Here is an 18874-nt window from a genome sequence, read left to right on the forward strand (position 1 = left end):
ATATTTGAAAAATTACTTTTCTTTTCTGAAATTTGCTGTAGGATCTCAGTATTAATTTATTACACTAAACCTATTCCTGAAACAGGAATATTTTGTTTATATTGAGTACACATTTTTTGTGAACAAAATATGTAGCATCTAATTGTATGTTTATATCATGTCTGACATATTGAAGGTTTAAGTAACTATTAATGAATGAACACTGTGTGAGATAATTCTTTTCTCTATCATTATCCAATGAGGTTTCCACCTCTGCTTGTTCTTTAGTAACAGAATATAAACAGCACAATACAATTAAAAGTCACTTTGTTGAAACCGCCTAACTGTTTCCCATTGCAATGCAGAAGTTCGAAATTTGGCACAAAGATGCCTACGACCTTCCTCTGTAATGCTGCAAAAGCATGTCACTCTGCAGTGTTATCTTTAGGCTCAGCGACTCTTCAGACAACAAGGTGTCGGCACATGCAACAAAAAGACTGGAGCTCAGAAGTTCATGTAAGGTGTAAGGTAGGATAATGATGTTACAATGGCACAAAATTTAACCACAATTCTGCCCAATATTACTGTGAACATGTCATATTATGGGAAGTTCACCAAAATTCCACTTACCCACAACTGACCCCTTCTATTGACACTTCTGCAATGGAAGTCAGAACTGCACAACCAGCACTGAAATTGTGCAATTTTCTTGTAGATGGGCAAGAGAATAAATAATAGCATAAAAGGCATCAATGAAACCATCGTTTCTCTTGAGATATTGGAAAATGACCATATGCACTGTGATGTGAAACAGAACGATGTTTTTGACAACCTTTGACACTGTTGATACTCCCAGATGCTTTAGACCTTCTCTAAGGACATTGATGGGCTGCAAACCCATTTAACACAATCTGACCTCATCGGATTTGTAATATGACCACTCTGGTACACAGAACATTTGGAAATGATAGTTTGAAGTGTGATGTGCAACAGAACAACGTTCTTACAGTCTTTGAAATTGCTGATATTCCCAGATAATTCAAATCTTCTCTAAGGGCATCGTGGGGCTGCAACCATGTTGAACATGCCATGCTGGTATACAGGACTGAGCCACTAAGGTCTTCTCAAAACCATTCAACAAAATTTTAATGTGACCTGAAGCCGAAAGGGCGTGTATGTGTTTTTCAGCTGTCTTGTAGTGTGATGGGGTGGGGTCACTCATGAACATAAAGGCATAGGGCACATCTAAGATCCCCCAGTTCAACAACATTGTCAGTGTCACTCTTTGAGCACTTTATAAAAATATCATTACACAAGAACAATCAAACAATGGAAACTCCAGGTAGGAATATCAACAATTCAACAATGTACAAAATGACAGACTGCTACTTACTGTAAAGAAGACACATTAAGTTGCAGACACACACAATTAAAAGACACTTATATACGGCAAGTATGCACACCTCATGCACACATGACTGCCAACTCCAGTATCTCAGGAAAAATCCTGCCCAATGTGATACTAGAGTTGGCAGTCATGTGTGAATGAGGTGAGCTTCCTTTTGTATATGAATGGTGTGTATTTCTCTTTTGCTGATGAAGGCTGAGGCCAAAAGCCTTATGTAAATGTCTTTTTATTGAGCCTGTCTGCAACTTAACGTATTTTCTTTATGGTATGTAGCAATCTGTTTTTTCCTATGTTGTTACTGTACAGAGACAGGCATTCACTGATTCCCTGTTGCTGGTATGACAAGCAATCATTTCAACACATATCAGCTGAATGGGAAATTTATGAGTATGTGGCATACAAACTGCTGATGAATGCCACATTTTCTTCCTAGCATTGTCCTTGCTTTCTCTCAAATATACAAACTACACTGCCCAGTCACATTAATGTGACCACCTCTCACGAGCCTAAGCAAGTACCTTTTGCAGTACAGACCACTGTGAGATATGCAGGAAGAGTTTAGTGAGGCTCTGGAAGGTGCCAAAAGGGATCTGTAGCTATGCTGATTCCAGTGCAATGTCCAGCTGTGCTAGATTTCTCAGCTGATGATCCACGGTGCAAACAGATCAAATGAGATGGTCCCACAGATTCTTGAGTGGTGGCTGGGAGAGTATGGTAAACTTATCATGGTGATCTTCAATCCATAGATGTACTCTACAGCCGGCCAGTGTGGTCAAGCGGTTCTGGTCACTACAGTCTGGAACCGCGTGACCGTTGCGGTCGCAGGTTCGAATCCTGCCTCGGGCATGGATGTGTGTGATGTCCTTAGGTTAGTTAGGTTTAAGTAGCTCTGATTTCTAGGTGACTGATGACCTCAGCAGTTAAGTCCCATACTGCTCAGAGCCATTTTTTTGTATTCTACGAACTGTGTAACATGTTGCATTATGCTGCTGGTAGATGCCGTCACATTGAGGGAAAACAAACTTTATGTAGGAGTGGACATGGTCTACAAGGATAGAGTGCCTACCAGAATGAGAAGATCACCCAGAAAATGCCACAAAAACATTATCCAGACCACAATGCTCTCTCCTCTCCCCTGGACACTTTGGACGGTTGTTGCAAAGGTGTTTCCTTTCAGATATTTCACGCTGTACACACCAACAGCCATCTGTCAGATGAAGTGCAAAACATGATTTATCTGAAAACACCACATGTTCCCACTCAGCAGATGTCCAATTTGGTACTGGTGTGCAGATTTCAGCCTTTGTTGCCGATGGATACCAGTCAGCATGGGTACATCAAACAGGTGCCTGCTGCAAAGAGCCATATGGAACAATGTTCACTGGACGGCCATTAAGGAGATAATTTTGGTAGCACCTTGGTTCATCTGGCTGGTCAGTTTCTCTACAGTTGCACTCCTATTCATGTGCAAACATATCTGCCGCTCTCATTCATGCCAGTCATCTAGGGCCTGTGGTGCACCACAACTGCCTCAGCACAGGTTTCGTTAGTGCCATTTTTCCAGCACGGTATACTTTAACTACAGTGGCATGAGAACAATTTACATACTTAGCCATTTAGGAAATGCTTCCACCCTTGACTCTCAAGCCAATGTTCAAGTATTTTAGGACATCAGTTAAATCACTCCATTTTCACATTACGACAATAACTACACTCTTTTCTGCGTTCCCCCCGCCCTCCCCCATCCTACTTAACATGTTTTATATATCCTACATAGCTAATGTTGCTACCACCTGTGATCAGTGAATGATTACTGCATGTTGTTAAGCATAGGCATTGGTCAAATAAATGTGACTGGACCATGTTCTTTCAAAGTGTTAAAATGTACTACAGTTATCAAAATGACTATAAAATGCACTCCGTACAATGTGCTTGCAGTGAGACACAGTTGCAATTCCTGAAATCTGTTGTCCATGGAGCCTGGCTTGTTGAGCATGCACTGCAGTGTTGGGTTCACAGATAAATCATCAAAATCCACTGATTTATGCCACACGCAAATGGATATGGCCTGTGGCCAAATTGGGGAGACTAGATTCCATGGGCAGGCCTCCACATTAATGGGATACAACGTGTCTAAAAGATTGGTGGGTCTGATCCATCAGAGATACCCACAGGACTAGTCACAGTTCTGGTCTTCGCTGAAATCTGCTTGTGTATGGTCAGCTATTCATGCACAAAGTCATGAGTCGCTGACAGCATGTTGATGACGTGAGACCTGTATGAAGGATGTATTAGGGATGGGGCGCACGATATGGAGCAGCTATTCGGCTGTGCGTGGCCTGTGACAATGTGTGGCATTTCCATAAACAAATTATTTCATCCAATAAGCCAAAAACAAGGTTTTCCAGTGTTTTTTCAGTATTTTCTTGATGGGTATGAAATTCCCTTATATTCACTAATTTTCAGGACTTGTGGCAACTGTGGTATATATTCAATAACTACTGTTACTCCTATTTGGTAGAGGTCCCACACACTTGAGTAATGTTCTAGTATCGTTCACTTGAGTGATTTTTAAATAGTTTCCTTTGCAAACTGATTGCGTTTTCCTAGTACTCTACCAATAAACCAAAGTCTGCTACCTGTTTTCCTTTGGCTGAGCCTATGTGATTATTCCATTACATCTCCCTACATATAGGTATTTTCATGAGTCTACCAATTCTAACAGGAACTGTTAGGTACTGTAGTCACAGAATAGTACATTACTCCATATGGTGAAATGCACAATTTTGACACTTATTAACATTTAAAGCAAGATGCCAATCGGTGTGCCACTTTGCAATCTTATCAGGATCTGACTGAAAATTTGTGCAGCTTATTTTGCACTGTACTTTATTATCTGAGATTATTATCAATTTTGTCCACAAGGTAATTAATATGGAACATGAACAACAAGGTACCCACCTCACTTCTGTGGGGTGCACACTAAGTTAAATCTACACCTTCAACTCTCCATCCAAGATAACATGCTGCACCCTCCCTACCAAAAAATCCTCAACCCAGTCAAAAATTTTGCTTGATACCCAGTATGATAATACTTTCGATGATGGGCCATAAGTCAGTTGTCACTAGCAATCCTTACACTTTGTTTTGATGTGTAGTTGTGAACATGACTAGTGAGTAGTATGGATAAGTCAGCTGACACTACCAGTTTGAGGTTATATATATATTTTCTTTTTTATCTGAGAAACAATGACTAGAAAGTTAACTACAGGACAGCATGAATTTATTTTATTAGTACAAACACAGTGGAAACATGACCATAATTACAGTGATCATTGCGATTTATTTGTGGAATATCTTTGAACCATCAAATCTCCATCTCGACACTGAAGCTCCAAATTAAATTTAAGATTTAAAGAGCTTCCTCATTCAGGTAGGCCAAAATCTGTTACTACAGAAGAGAAACTTAACATTGTCATGCAATTTTTTGTGCATTCACTAAGTAAAACTTAAAGAAAAGCATCCAAGGAGTATGGAACAGCAGGAACAACCCTACAAAGGAACCAGAAAAAGCCAAAATTGAAATAATATAGGCCTACTTTACTTCAAGGTCTAAATGAAGATCATCCAGGCAAGCATTTGTGATGTACAAAACCTAACAAGATGCTGATTTCAAGTTTTACAAAAGCTTTATTTTGAGAGACGAAGTGACGATGGATGGATGGCAGAGTGAACAGGTGCAACTGTGTTTACTGGGATTCTACCAATCTCCCTGTGGTTATGGGGATAGTGTTAAACTCTGTTGGTGTGAGTGTATGAGCATAGGTTTTCAGCAGCGAGCTAACCACGCCATTCATTTTTAACAGTAGAGTCCATTCTGTAAATTGCTTAGGTATGTTATAGTAAGTGTTGTTAAAACTGGAAAACTGTCCACTTAAAGAACATCTACAGCCATATGGCAACAGGATAACCCCCCCCCCCCCCCCCCCATTATGAAGTTATTGTGATAAACTTCCTAAATTAAAACTTTGATCAATAGATTGGCAGACAGGCTACTATTGAATGGCCTTCACGATTGTTAGATACCACATCCATGGATTTTTCAGTCTGGGCTACACTAAAATATGAGGTTTATTCCATCAAGATGTGTAATGTTAAGCATTTGTAGGAGCAAATACAACCAGAATTTGAAAACCTACAGTCCTAGAATATTTGTGACAAAATTTGTGAATCAATGTTGAAAATATGCAATGGTTGCTTATATCAGTAAGAAAACCACTTTGAGCATCTTTTGTAAGTTAACTGAACTCTGCATGTATTCCTGTGATGATAATATTTTTTGTATTTTTATTTCTTTGGTATTATTGCACCAAATGCATTTGTGATAACTGTCTTATGGCCCACCCTGTATTTCACTCTTTTTATTACTCCTCTTATGCCTTTTTCTCTCTCAATGTCCTGTTAGCACTCCCTCAACAAGGTCCAAGGTCTTGAATACAGCTGCCTTATCTTAACTATGCCTCTGCCATTCCATTCTTCCCTTTCCTAACCTTACTTAATATCCACTTTTCCACAAAATTACAGGAAAGAGCAATGAGTGTGTATTGGCAGTTTACTAGAGACTCAATGATACTGAGAAAGATTTTCAATCAAATCTGTAATAACTTTGGGGAAGACCACTTTGATCCACACTGCTTTAGCACACTGAAAATTATACAGAGTGATCCTGTGGTGTCACAAATTTCCAAGAATGACAGAGAATGATAAACTCTGGTCCATAAAAGGAGGAGTTGAAAGTTATATGCAAGAATTGTTCTGATACATCTGACAGAGGACGAAAACAAGAAAAAAAAATGCCCAGTAAACACAAGCTCTAATGTGCATACTTTAATAATTATGAGCACTTGTTTGTCTTTGCTTCTATTAAACACATCTCTTCTACAGAGCCCATGTTTACTAGACAATTTTTTTCATGTTTTGGTCCATACGTCTCTTTCCAAAAATGGAAAGCAAAGAGCTTGCAGCAGAGGATGTCCACTGTCAGAGATATCACAAGCATTTTTTATTATAATTTTCGAATAAGTCGTTTCTGGACAAGGGTCTCATCCCAAAATCGATATACTTACCCTCCTCCATCATTCTTGAAAGTTTGTAACATCATCACAGAATCACCCTGTGGCTTCAACAACAGTTTCTACCAGACATCATTGACAAATTCGGAATGAAAGAAAAGTCAGGCAAATAGATTCCATATCACCAAAATCATATACAGCCATTCTAGAGGAAGTTTTCAGATCCTTAAAATGGGAAGAAAGAAACACAACATATAATAATGTACAACATAGAAGAATGTGTTAATGAATACACCAAAAGGAAACTCATACAAATCAATAATGCACCTCTTGATGAGATTTTGTATTTAGGGCTGAGGGGAAAAAAAAGAAAAAAGCGCTTCCATCAACACAACCAACATTTTCCAATGCAGCCTTTCTCTCAGGAGCCTCTTCTACAATACTATATGTTATGAACATTCTCTGAATGTATATCCCATTAGAAGAGAATTATGTGAGCAGTACTGTTGTGTAATAGTGAGCAAAACAACAAGGATCATTGCAAGGAAGTGTCAGTGACAAACTGATAATGATTGACAAGGTTTCAGGATTATTGGTATCAAAACCTGCTGCTTACTACCCTATCTTCTACCTTTAAGCTCTCACCTTTCAAGTCTCCCCAACAATCTCTCTTTCGTTCTCATCCTATCTGTAAGTCTGCCTGACTCAGGGTTCTGTGAAACTTTTCTAAAACTCTCCCTATTTCCTAAAATTTGTCAGTCTTTTTCTTCATCCCTCTTCCTTCTCCTTCAACTGTTCTCCCATTAGATGGAGCCACTTGTTCCAAAAGCTAGCACATTTATTATCTTTTATATGTGATTCTCCTGCTGTTGCTGGGTGGGTAGATTTCTTAATCATCAAATGATATTAATTATTTATCCATGGCTGTAATTTTCAGCAAATGCAGTATATACTACAGAATAACATTAAGTCATCAGTCGCAAAAATAGTTTTATTTCCCTTCACTGGTTTTGACAAATTAATTCTGCAAGAAGAATTTGAGAGGGTTCTGAACTCCAAACAAGGACCAGGGGTAGATGATACTACATCAGAATTATTGATAGCCTTGGGAAAGCCAACCGAGACAAAACTCTTCCATTTGGTGTGAAAGATGTAAGAGGAAGGCAAAATATCCTCAGACTTCAAGAAGAATATAATAATTCCAATTCCAATGAAAACAGTGCCTGGCAGGTGTGAAAATTACTGAACTATCAGTTTAATAAGTCACGACTGCAAAACACTAACACAAATTCGTTACAGAAGAATGGAAAAATTGGTAGAAGCTGACCTTGGGGAAGATTAGTTTGGAGTCTGGATAAACATAGGAATACATAAGGCAATACTGACCCTATGACTTATCTTAGAAGATAGGTTAAGGAAAGACAAACATACATTAATAGCATTTGTAGACTTGAAGAAAGTTTTTGACAATGTTGATCGCAATACTGTCTTTAAAATTCTGAAGGGAGCAGGGGTAAAATACAGGGAGCAAAGGGCTATTTACAACTTGTACAGAAACCAGATGACAGTTGTAAGAGTCAAGGGGCATGAAAGGGAAGCAGTGGTTGAGAAGGAAGTGAGACAGGGCTGTAGCTGTCCCCAAAGTTATTCAATCTGAACACTGAACAAACAGTAAAGGAAACCAAAGAAAATTTTGTAATAGGAATTAAAGTTCAAGGAGAAGAAATAAAAACTTTGGGGTTTGCTAATGACATTGCAATTCTGTTTAGAGATAGCATAGGGCTTGGAAGAGCACTTGAGTGGAATGGACAGTGTCTTGAGAAGAGGATACAAGATGAAAATCAGCAAAAGCAGAACAAGGATAATGGAATATGGATAAATTAAATCAGGCAATGCTGAGGAATTTAGTTTAGGAAATGAGGAAATAACTGTTGATGGCTGAAGTAGAGAGGATATAAAATGTAGACTTGCAATGGATAGAAGAGAGAATAAGAGACATTTGTTAACATAAAATATAAATTTAAGTGCTAGGAAGTCTTTTCTGATTATATCTGTCTGGACTGTAGCGATGTAGGGAAGTGAAACAGGGACGATAAAGAGTTTAGACAAAAAGAAAATAGAAGCTTTTAAAAAATGGTGCTACAGAAGAATTTTGAAGATTAGGTCCGTTAAACACTAACTAACAAGGGGGTATACTGAACAGCATTGGTAAGACAACAAATTTGTGGCAGAACTTGACAAAAAGAAGGGATTGGTTGATGACACATATTCTGAGACACTACCAAGGGATCACTAACTTAGTATTGGAGGAAGGTATTTGTGTGTGTGTGTGTGGGGGGGATGGGGGGGTGGGGTGGGGGGGGGGATAAAATCATAAAGGGAGACCAAGAAGTGAATACAGTATGAAGATAGAGAAGGATGTAGGTTATGTAGGTGGCAGTAGTTATTCAGAATTGAAAAGGTTTGGACAGGATAGAGTAACATGGAAAGGTGCATCAAACCAGTTTTCGGACTGATGACCACAACAACAGCAGCACTAGAGGTTTACCAAATGTGAACATCTTTTTCAGAGAACCATAAGGTCATGATGTGTCTCAAAATATACATAATGCATGTGATTATTGTAAACAGTTATTGACAATTTATAGTAACTGAATCACATCATTTCAGTTGCCGTAAATGGTCAATATCTGTTTACAACAATCACATACAATATGCACATTTTTGGACATATGGCATTATGTTTCTATGAAGATGATTTGACATCTGCTACACCAACACTAAGCTTCTGGTGATAACGAATTAACTTGTTGAAATCAGTGAAGCAAAATTAAAATGTTAATTCAACTGGCAACTGATTTTTATTCTGGAACCAATTATATTACATTTTCAAAAATTCATTATTTTTGTCAAGAGACAGTCAGTATCACTAAAATTGCTGAGCTTATGACATTGGTTCTCATTTCTTCATTGCTGCTATTTTAAAGGCCCTATGTGAAGCTTTAGAAATGTGGTGCTACAGAAGAATGCTGAAGATTAGATGGGTAGGTCACATAACTAATGAGGAAGTATTGAATAGGATTGGGGAGAAGAGAAGTTTCTGGCACAACTTGACCAGAAGAAGGGATCGGTTGGTAGGACATGTTCTGAGGGATCAAGGGATCACCAATTTAGTATTGGAGGGCAGCGTGGAGGGTAAAAATCGTAGAGGGAGACCAAGAGATGAATACACTAAGCAGATTCAGAAGGATGTAGGTTGCAGTAAATACTGGGAGATGAAGCAGCTTGCACAGTATAGGGTAGCATGGAGAGCTGCATCAAACCAGTCTCAGGACTGAAGACAACAACAACAACAACATGTCTTGTATGCACCATGTCTTGAACAAGATACAAGAATAAAATCAATTAAAACTTTGGTAAAGGATATAACTAACATCTTACTGCAGAAATTCATTGTAAGTCTGAAGCTTTAAATTTAAATTATCAGATTTGGAAATGTATTGAAATATCTTTACTACATGATAAGTGTATCACAGCTGTGTTGTTTCAGTTGGAGAAGTTGGTAGGTGATAACTGTTTTTAATGAATTATGACATTAATTTCAAGCCTTCTACATTTTAAGTCTGTTCCAAGATATAACAGTTCAATTCAGTCTTGATATCTCAATCTGATGTGAATTTCCTCCTAACACCCAAATCTGGGTGTCTGAATGAAGTCAAAGAGTGGAGGTTGATAATTTAGCTTATGAAATTTAAGCATGTGAGCCAATGCCTTTTCCAGGTGAACAGAGTCTTTTTCTTTACAAACAAGGTCATTCTTTCATTAATTTCTTCTGAAGTTTATCTGGTAAATAAGAAAAATATGAATGATTGAATAACTTGGAAGAATACTGAGTTGGTACACAAAATCTTACAAAGTACACTGAATACAGAAATGTCATTAGTAACAGTCTCTGCAACACAGCTGAATAACAAAGAAATAATATGACACTGATGTGCTCTATGAACTATGAAAGAGAATTAACCCACTATATTTAGATAAAAATTATAACAACAGTGTACAGTATAAGTGAAACTATAACAGTTTTGAAGCTGAATGTCTGGGATGCATTCTAAACATATACAGTTTATGCATCATGTGAAATGATGATTATGATATTGTTATTTCATGGTACATATTAATGCGATTTTCATATTTTTTGTTGCACCCATATACAGTACAAAATATCAAAACACATAATATTATTTATTGCAGTTATCAAAAAGGAAGTCCAAAATGTGTAGTACCTGTTAAAGTGTAGTACTTCTCCCCCAACATTTGAGCTGTATTGGACCATCGATTCCTCTCACCACCTAATCCGCCAATCAGCTCCTCTGCTCGCTGTAACTTCTTCGCACACAAATCAGCGTCATTTTGCAGTATAGTATACCTATTTTTGTTATCCTCCAAAACTTTTTCGAGATGAGCAAGTTTTGCTTGAACTTCACGCAATTGTGTACGTTTCACTTCCAAAGCGGCCATTGCACAAGCAAATTCTGCCTCTGCCTCGGCCAGCAGAAGTTTCTTTGGGTTAACTACTTTTGCTACTTTATCATACTTTGAAATTGCTATCACCCACTTGCAAAGTCCTGTAAGTAATGATTAATAAAAATTAGTTTCTATACAAACAACATTTCACAGACAGCAGTAATAGCACTGACAGCACAAGGACTGGTACAGTTACATTAGTTTTCTTTAAATAGTAAAAAAAATTAAATTATGCCAAATCAACATACAGATAAAATTTAAAACGAAAGGAAAAGTCTCATTACAACAGCTGAAGTTCCTCAGCGAGAGAAGACAAATTTAACACGTACAAAGAATACTCTAAGACATACTCTAAGGCCACAAAGAAAGAGACAAAACTGATGGAAAATGAAAGCTTAACATAAAAATGGAGAGCTAAAAACATAACCTATGAGCCAAGAAAAAGAAGTAGAAAATACTAACATGAAGTGCAATCAGCCAGAGAGTTTAAGATAGAAGCTAAATGTCAGAGATAAACAATATGGTGTGAATGAAAACAGCAATGATAAAGAAACATAAAAAAGTGGAAGAAAGCACAAAATTGCAGAGGGTATGAAGCCTTTTATGTTGTTAAAACTGCAAGACAAATTCTGATGATTCTATGTCATCACATATAGAGATATTTGCTATAATTTATCCACCTGAGAGTCAATTTATCAAACTGCGTAACTGCAGTTGCAGCTACCTCTGGTTTTCCTGATTAGAATTTAAAGTAATCACTGTCAGCTAACAATACTTTGAATGAAGTCTGATTGTTGTTATTAGGCATGAGTGCTGAGTAGCAGCTAGCAGTTTGCAGTCAATAGGTAGAGCCATGTAGTAAGAACTGTGTGGTCAGTTTGAGAATATGAGTGGGCCAGCATTGTTTGGTTGAAGTTGCTGATCTGTTTGGTAGACAATTATTTGTGCTCCATTATTTCATTTAAGAGTGAAAAGACTGATGTCATGTAATTGCACACAGGATATTAATTAAATGAGAATATTTCAAAGTATTTACTATGAATAATTCTTCCAACAGCCAATCAAGCTGTTAGTGTACTGCTAACAATAAATGTTCTGCATAGTACCCATCATTATCCACTTCCAAATATTATCAATTGTTGAATTACATCTGTGTTTGAATTGCTGAAATTGAGAGAGTTAGCAGTATCATCATAAAGTAGCAAGCACCTAACAGTCGTGCAACACATGTAACTATGACAGGATGTTTTATCCTGCAAAAATCTTTGGATCCAGAGCTGAACTGCCAGTGCCACTGTGTGGTGAGTTAATTTGGCATTTTAATGTCATTTTAACTTCTAAGGAACAAGGAACATGAAAAACAGAAAAGACATTAAATAGATACTTTGATTATATACATTTAAATAACAATGGCTAGCCAAACAGAGATTAGTGATGTAATTAATGGAGAGGACAGTATTAATCAGGACAATGGATCTTGTTAAAAAATTATAACCAGCCAGCAGAATCCAAAATTAAGAAAGGGAGGATGTGTTAATGTGACTTACACAATTTTGACTCCAAACTTGATGCCTATGACAAAAAAAACTTAATAATAATAAACTGAATGAGGATTTAAACAGAAACCTTGATGATGATAAGTGGGATTTGGTTATAAATCTTAATGAAATTAAACAAGAACTCAGCTTGGATTAAAACAAAAAAACTCAATGAACATAGTCAAAAATTTGACAAAATGTTGGGTCAAAGGGTACTATGTATTTGTAATGACTTGCAAGAATTGTTCACAAATTTGAAGTACATAACTATAGGATACGAGAAAACTGAAATTTCAGATGGTGTTCATAACAGTGTAAAAAAAAAAAAAAAAAAAAAAAAGAAATTGATTAAGAGAAAGAATCAGGACTGACTGAAGTTCAGTGTCCATTAATCTCACAGCAGTGGGAAATTAATATGTCAATTGAACAGAGTGCAGCAGTTCATAATGCTGCTGTTGACATGCAACACGCATGAGATGAAAGCAATTTAGAAGCCAAGTTGATTTTTGATGTGCGACAACACTCCCTTGAATTTTAAATTAACACTAATGAGCTGGATTAGTTAGTCAATGGCAAACATAATAACAATGCAGACCATGATCAAAATTTAACATGAGAGGATCTTGATTTGTTGGTGTACAGAACTTACTATGAAGGCTGTTACTTAAAGTGGTGGATGACAATTCTGCTATCAATAATCAGTTTAATTTTTTACATGAACTAAATCCAAATTAGACAGATAAGATCAGTTTTTGTGCACAACAAATCTATGTTGGTGACTGCATAGCACGAAAGTTCTGCATGTAAACTATTATGATATCAGCATAGTTAAAAACAGCATTTCCAAGTGAATATTTATTCAAGTATATTAAAAAACAGACTGTGGAGAAGAAAAAGCAGAGTCTTGCACACTCACTTTGTGAAGAAGAGAAGGAAAAGCAGCTCAGAAGTGAAGAAGAAGAATTTCATGTCAATTTTTTGTGTTGTCAATTAGCGATGATTTCCAAAACCTTGTCTTGTGTAGCAGTTTGCTGACATTTCCATAAGTGTCTGTATTTAAAGTTACATTGTTGCACTGTTTTAAACAACTTTTTATGTGTGACATTCATATTCATGTTGTTGACTTTTGTGTTAGAGTGATTCTATCACAGTTTCTTTCTGTTTTGCTCAGCTACCAGCAAGCGACACTATGCCATAGTTATTCCAAGGCCATCCAAGGAGGCAGCATCTGGGAGGCAACTAACAAACACATCACATCAGGTCAACAGTACTCTCTGCAGAGCAGTACACTAAGAAATTAAGTACACAGCAATGACCTATATGTCTGTGCTGGACAAATTGTCTGTGCACCATTTGTCACAAACCATTGAGATAATACATTTGGCTGCTGTGTGACTTCTGTCAAACAACTTGTGTTATTTTTACTGCATGTGTGATTCCTCTATGCCTGAGGATATAGTTCATTGTAGCTGCTGCCCTGACTTCCATCTTGCACCAAAATCGTGGCTTGTGATGAGTAAACACACTTGGGACTACCCAGACCCCACTGCAAGATAGCCAGTATATTTTGTACAATATTTTGAAACCTACATTGTGTTCGAGGAAATAAACTGCATTTTATTCAGCCTTAAACACTGATAATGTATGAAAGTTTGTAGAAAGTTATGCAAACACTACTGCATGTTCAATCTTACTTGAAAATATATACAATTTTTTTTTAATATTTACAATTATATTTGTAAGTAAATAGCAGAAAACACTACCTTCTGCAGCTGTTGATGCACTTCTTATTTTATCTGGATCAAAATTTTCATCAGTCAGTATTCTAGCAGTAAGCTGTTTCATAACCTTCTCTGGAATATTATCTTTATCGAATGTTACTAAACTTTCCAAGAATTTTATGTCACCAAGCACACGTTTTGATGGAGGCCAGTAATCTTCTATCATCCTTCCACTTGGATCACGTATACGATCAGGTTTTACATCCTGCAAAAGAGAGATGTTGTGTTGCAGGACAAATTCACTAGGAAAGCTATAAAATTGTGAGACAGCATAGTTGGTCATTACTTACCCTCAGATGAAATATTTAATACTGCTGATAGACACATATGAAAGTACATTAAACTATCATAGCATCAAAACTTAGTAGTTCCTTCCATAGGAAGAAAGGTAGGTGACACACACTCCCAGATGAGAAAGACTCACATGCTGTGAGGATGAAGGGAACAAAGATGGAAGGGTAAGTAGAGATAAGATCAAACTTTGATGATAAGAACAGAGTGAGATGTTCTAAGAAGTGGTTGGTGTCTTTGATGTAGGGTGGGAGGCTCTGTGTGATGAATGACTTTTTTATGTTGTCCTTTGTACAGTGATGAAAGCCATTTTTCATGTTTCCAGAGTGTGAACAAATGAACAAAAATGACAATATAGGGAAATTCAATCTATATTCTATTGGATGAAGGTGAAGACATTTTTGAACAATTTATGCAGATTATACTGATTACAAGTAAGTGTATCGAAATACCAGTCTTTGGATTTCATAATGTATTCTAGATAGGTAATTATTTCTATTAGAATTCCACAGCCATAAACTATCTCATGAGCCATTTCAGCACAGAGTGGGAAGATATGCAGCCTCATTCTATGTAATCATAACCAGATTGTGAGTATCTGAGTGGGCAACACTGTATTGATAGCACGTGTTTCTGTTTACTACATCTGCATTTTTTATTGTCATTAAGACTGTCATCTTGATGACTAAACTAGACTGTGAATATATGTTGCACACAATGTGCAATAGTTATAATATTTGTTGTATTTCCAATTACAGTATGGACTACAATACTTCAGGCTTCATTTTCAGTTTTTCAAAGTTTGCCAAATATGCATGAATAATCCTCAAACCAGATAGTTTGCACCCATATAATAGTCATCTCGTTGTATAGCACAAGATAATCATTATATACATATATCTGATGCAGGGGGTGGACAAAAATATAGAAACATCACTAATACAATACATTACCGTACCTACAATGATGAAAGGAATCTGTTGACATTCAAGTCCTGTTTGGTTTTCAAGGGTATTTTATATCAGTCTTCCTGCAAAATAGTGGTGAGTCCAGGTAACGATGATGGAAGCGGATAGCAATTAAGTGCCATTCTCTTGAAAGTACACCATAGAGGTTCAATAATATTGAGACCAGGTGACTGTGGTGGTCAGGAGAGAAGTGACAATTCACCCCAATGCTCACAAAATCAGTCCTGGATGGTGTAGCTGTGTGAAAAGTGGCTCTGTTGTCTTGGAACATGGCCATGACCATTTTAGGGGGAGTAATCTCATACTATTGAGGTTTATTTAATGCAACTTAGAATATTGTGTGTGTATGTGAAATCTTATGGGACTTAACTGCTAAGGTCATCAGTCCCTAATCTTACACACTACTTAACATCTTGTTGTTGTTGTGGTCTTCAGTCCTGAGACTGGTTTGATGCAGCTCTCCATGCTACTTTATCCTGTGCAAGCTTCTTCATCTCACAGTACCTACTGCAGCCTATATCCTTCTGAATCTGCTTAGTGTATTCGTCTCTTGCCCTCCCTCTACGATTTTTACCCTCCACACTGCCCTCCAATACTAAACTGGTGATCCCTTGATGCCTAAGAACATGTCCTACCAATCGATCCCTTCTTCTAGTCAAGTTGTGCCACAAACTTCTCTTCTCCCCAATCCTATTCAACACTTCCTCATTAGTTATGTGATCTACCCATCTACTTAACATAAATTATCCTAAGGACAAACACACATACCCATGCCCAAGGGAGGACTCAAACCTCCGCCAAGACCAGCCGCACAGCCCATGACAACTTAGAATATTAATTGGAGGTTAACATAAGACAAAGTGTGCCAAAATGTTGGCTATAAACCCAATCATTACAGCAAAGATGGCACTCTTATATAGTGGAAGTAACTATTGAGCTAGAAAATACTTATATTGTGTACTGAGTCACAGTAGTTATGTGTGTCATGCAGCTAATTTTGTCCTTGGTGCCTCTGATGTGTACCCCTGTAAACCACATGTCACAAATCATGCAGATGAGTAAAAGCACAGCAACACTGCTGTCTGATGCTTGAAGAACAGAAATGATCACCTCAAGTAACGTGTGCTGGCGTAAGCCATCACCAGCAGACCGGTCAGCAAAGATGTGACACAAAGATCAATACTAGGCACTGGATCAAGTATACCTATCACAAGAGAGGCCAGAGACACACCGACAAGCAACACATAGTCAATGTCCTCTTGATAGCAGATATTTAGGCTGCTGTCACTGATCAGAGGGCCTCACTGACACACTTCTAGTTTGGTGTCCGTCAGTTCATTGCAGAACGAGCTCAGTTCATGTCGCAGGTTATGACAGTACATAATGACCAGATTAGTGACTATAGCAAGACCAACAGTGAGACTAAATTTTGTAATAGCAAGAGCACCAATATTGTCTACAAGAGGAATATTATTGATGAGCTTTTACGACAGGATGTGGACTCTATTCCTGTTAAGTAAAAGTTTACAGTTCATGTAAATAAAGAACCGTGTTAATCCACATATGCATTTGTGTTGCAGAAACCCATAACAACACCTTCTCCTTTACCTCCTTATGGTACAAGACTACAGTGGTTATCAGGATACTGCAGTGGTGAACGAGGATAATTCAGTGGTGATCGAAGATAATCAACTTGGCCAAAGATTTTGCTTGCTTTTTTTGTGTTTTAGCTTGCAGGGGTATTCGTTTTCAAGTGTTTCTATTTGCTAATGTGTTGTTTTGTTCTTGCATGTATTCCAGGAGAGGAGCCATGGGACTAATCAAATTTCCCTTTTCAGAGATCTTGCTAGCTTTTTGATATAACAAATTTGTGTAAACCATGAATTCCCCACCCCCTCCACCCCCTGACCCCATATCTCAGCCACAGATGGCCAATGTAAGGGATCTAACTCAAGCCTTTCAGTTTCAGAAATAACAAATCACTACATCACTGACAATGGTACAACAACTGCTGGCTGCACAAGCTGCATTGGCCGTAGAACCACTATCGACCAACCAACCTGCCCAACAAGTGCCACCAACCAAGATACCTATGTGTTCCAGCAATTTACCAAAACCAAACAAAAATGGATTAAATACCTGATTAAGTTCAAGCACATTGTCAAGTTAATCGTGTTCAAGGTAGTGTAAAGTTACAATACTCCCAGTGTTCAGGTTAATACAAAATTACTCCCAACCGCATCTCCTGATTAACTCAGCTATGACCAAATAATCAGTGTATTAACTAAATACTATGACCAGCAAGTCCATGTAACTGAAGCTAGATATCAGTTCTTTTGCTTGCCGAAAAGGCTAGAACAGACATACTGCCTGTAGTACACAGACTTCATAGGCATGACTAGGAAGTGTAAATTTAAGTGTAGTTGCTGCAAGTTTTACAGTGATTTAATAATCCAGAATGCAATAACATTCAATGTCCCAGATAGTAGAATATGGGAACAGATCTTAAAGTACTCTGATCTATCACTTCCCCAGGTTTTGTAGAGCAATATGATTCAGCCATTAAGTTTGACCAGACCCTGATTTGATAGGTCAAGTCATCCCTTGTTTGCAATTGGCCCAGCAGCCACAACAACAAGCAAATACTCAGCCTTGTGGACAGCTGCAGCCCATGTAAACAGACCTGCGAATTTAGTGAAGTCTTGCCCTAGGTGTTCTGCTGGCTATAAAAGACAGGATTGTCTATCACGTAACAAAACATGTTACATGTTTGGAGAAAAAGCCATTGTCCAAGAACCTTATATGCAATGGCACAAAAATGCCAATTTTGACCGCTCCCAGAAAAAAACAGGCTCGTGCACATGCAGCGAATGCTGTGTTTTGAAAACCTACAACAGGTCTGACAAAAGTAAACTTTTCCCCTTTGCTCTAGTGCTGCTCAATGACATTCTAAAAGAAAATATAAATCATTACGAATTGCTGGCCATTGTGGGACCTTTCTGTTAGTCATAGGTTCCTTAGTAACTTTGCTTGATTGTGGGATGCACAAACAGTTAGACCCACCATGCCTTTCTAAATCTAAATCACCTTTCTAAATCTAACAAGCACCTCACTTCTTACAGGCAACAAGACATTCCAGTGCTCAGACAGTGTAGTTGGGTTGTCACTTACAAATCTCACACTAGGACAGTGAATTTTACTGTGTTGAAATCTCAGAGACAGTGACAACATATTCAGTTTAGATGCTTTTGATTTATTTGGACTTAGCATACAAGACAATGTACTTCCAGTGTCTGATTTTGCACCAAAA

General features: G+C 37.6%; 1 protein-coding gene across 1 annotated transcript in view; it reads right to left on the reverse strand.

The window, feature by feature from the left end:
- Positions 1 to 18874, reverse strand: part of LOC126336485 (dynein axonemal heavy chain 7) — a 978012-nt gene that overhangs the window by 307397 nt on the left and 651741 nt on the right. The window contains exons 43-44 of the mRNA XM_050000228.1: positions 14288 to 14510; positions 10746 to 11087 (exon numbers count right to left, since the gene is read on the reverse strand). Coding sequence (XP_049856185.1) covers positions 10746 to 11087; positions 14288 to 14510 — 565 coding nt within the window. The remainder of the gene's footprint in view (positions 1 to 10745; positions 11088 to 14287; positions 14511 to 18874) is intronic.

This window comes from Schistocerca gregaria, chromosome 2, assembly GCF_023897955.1.
Source record: "Schistocerca gregaria isolate iqSchGreg1 chromosome 2, iqSchGreg1.2, whole genome shotgun sequence".
NCBI classification, from domain to species: Eukaryota; Metazoa; Arthropoda; class Insecta; order Orthoptera; family Acrididae; genus Schistocerca; species Schistocerca gregaria.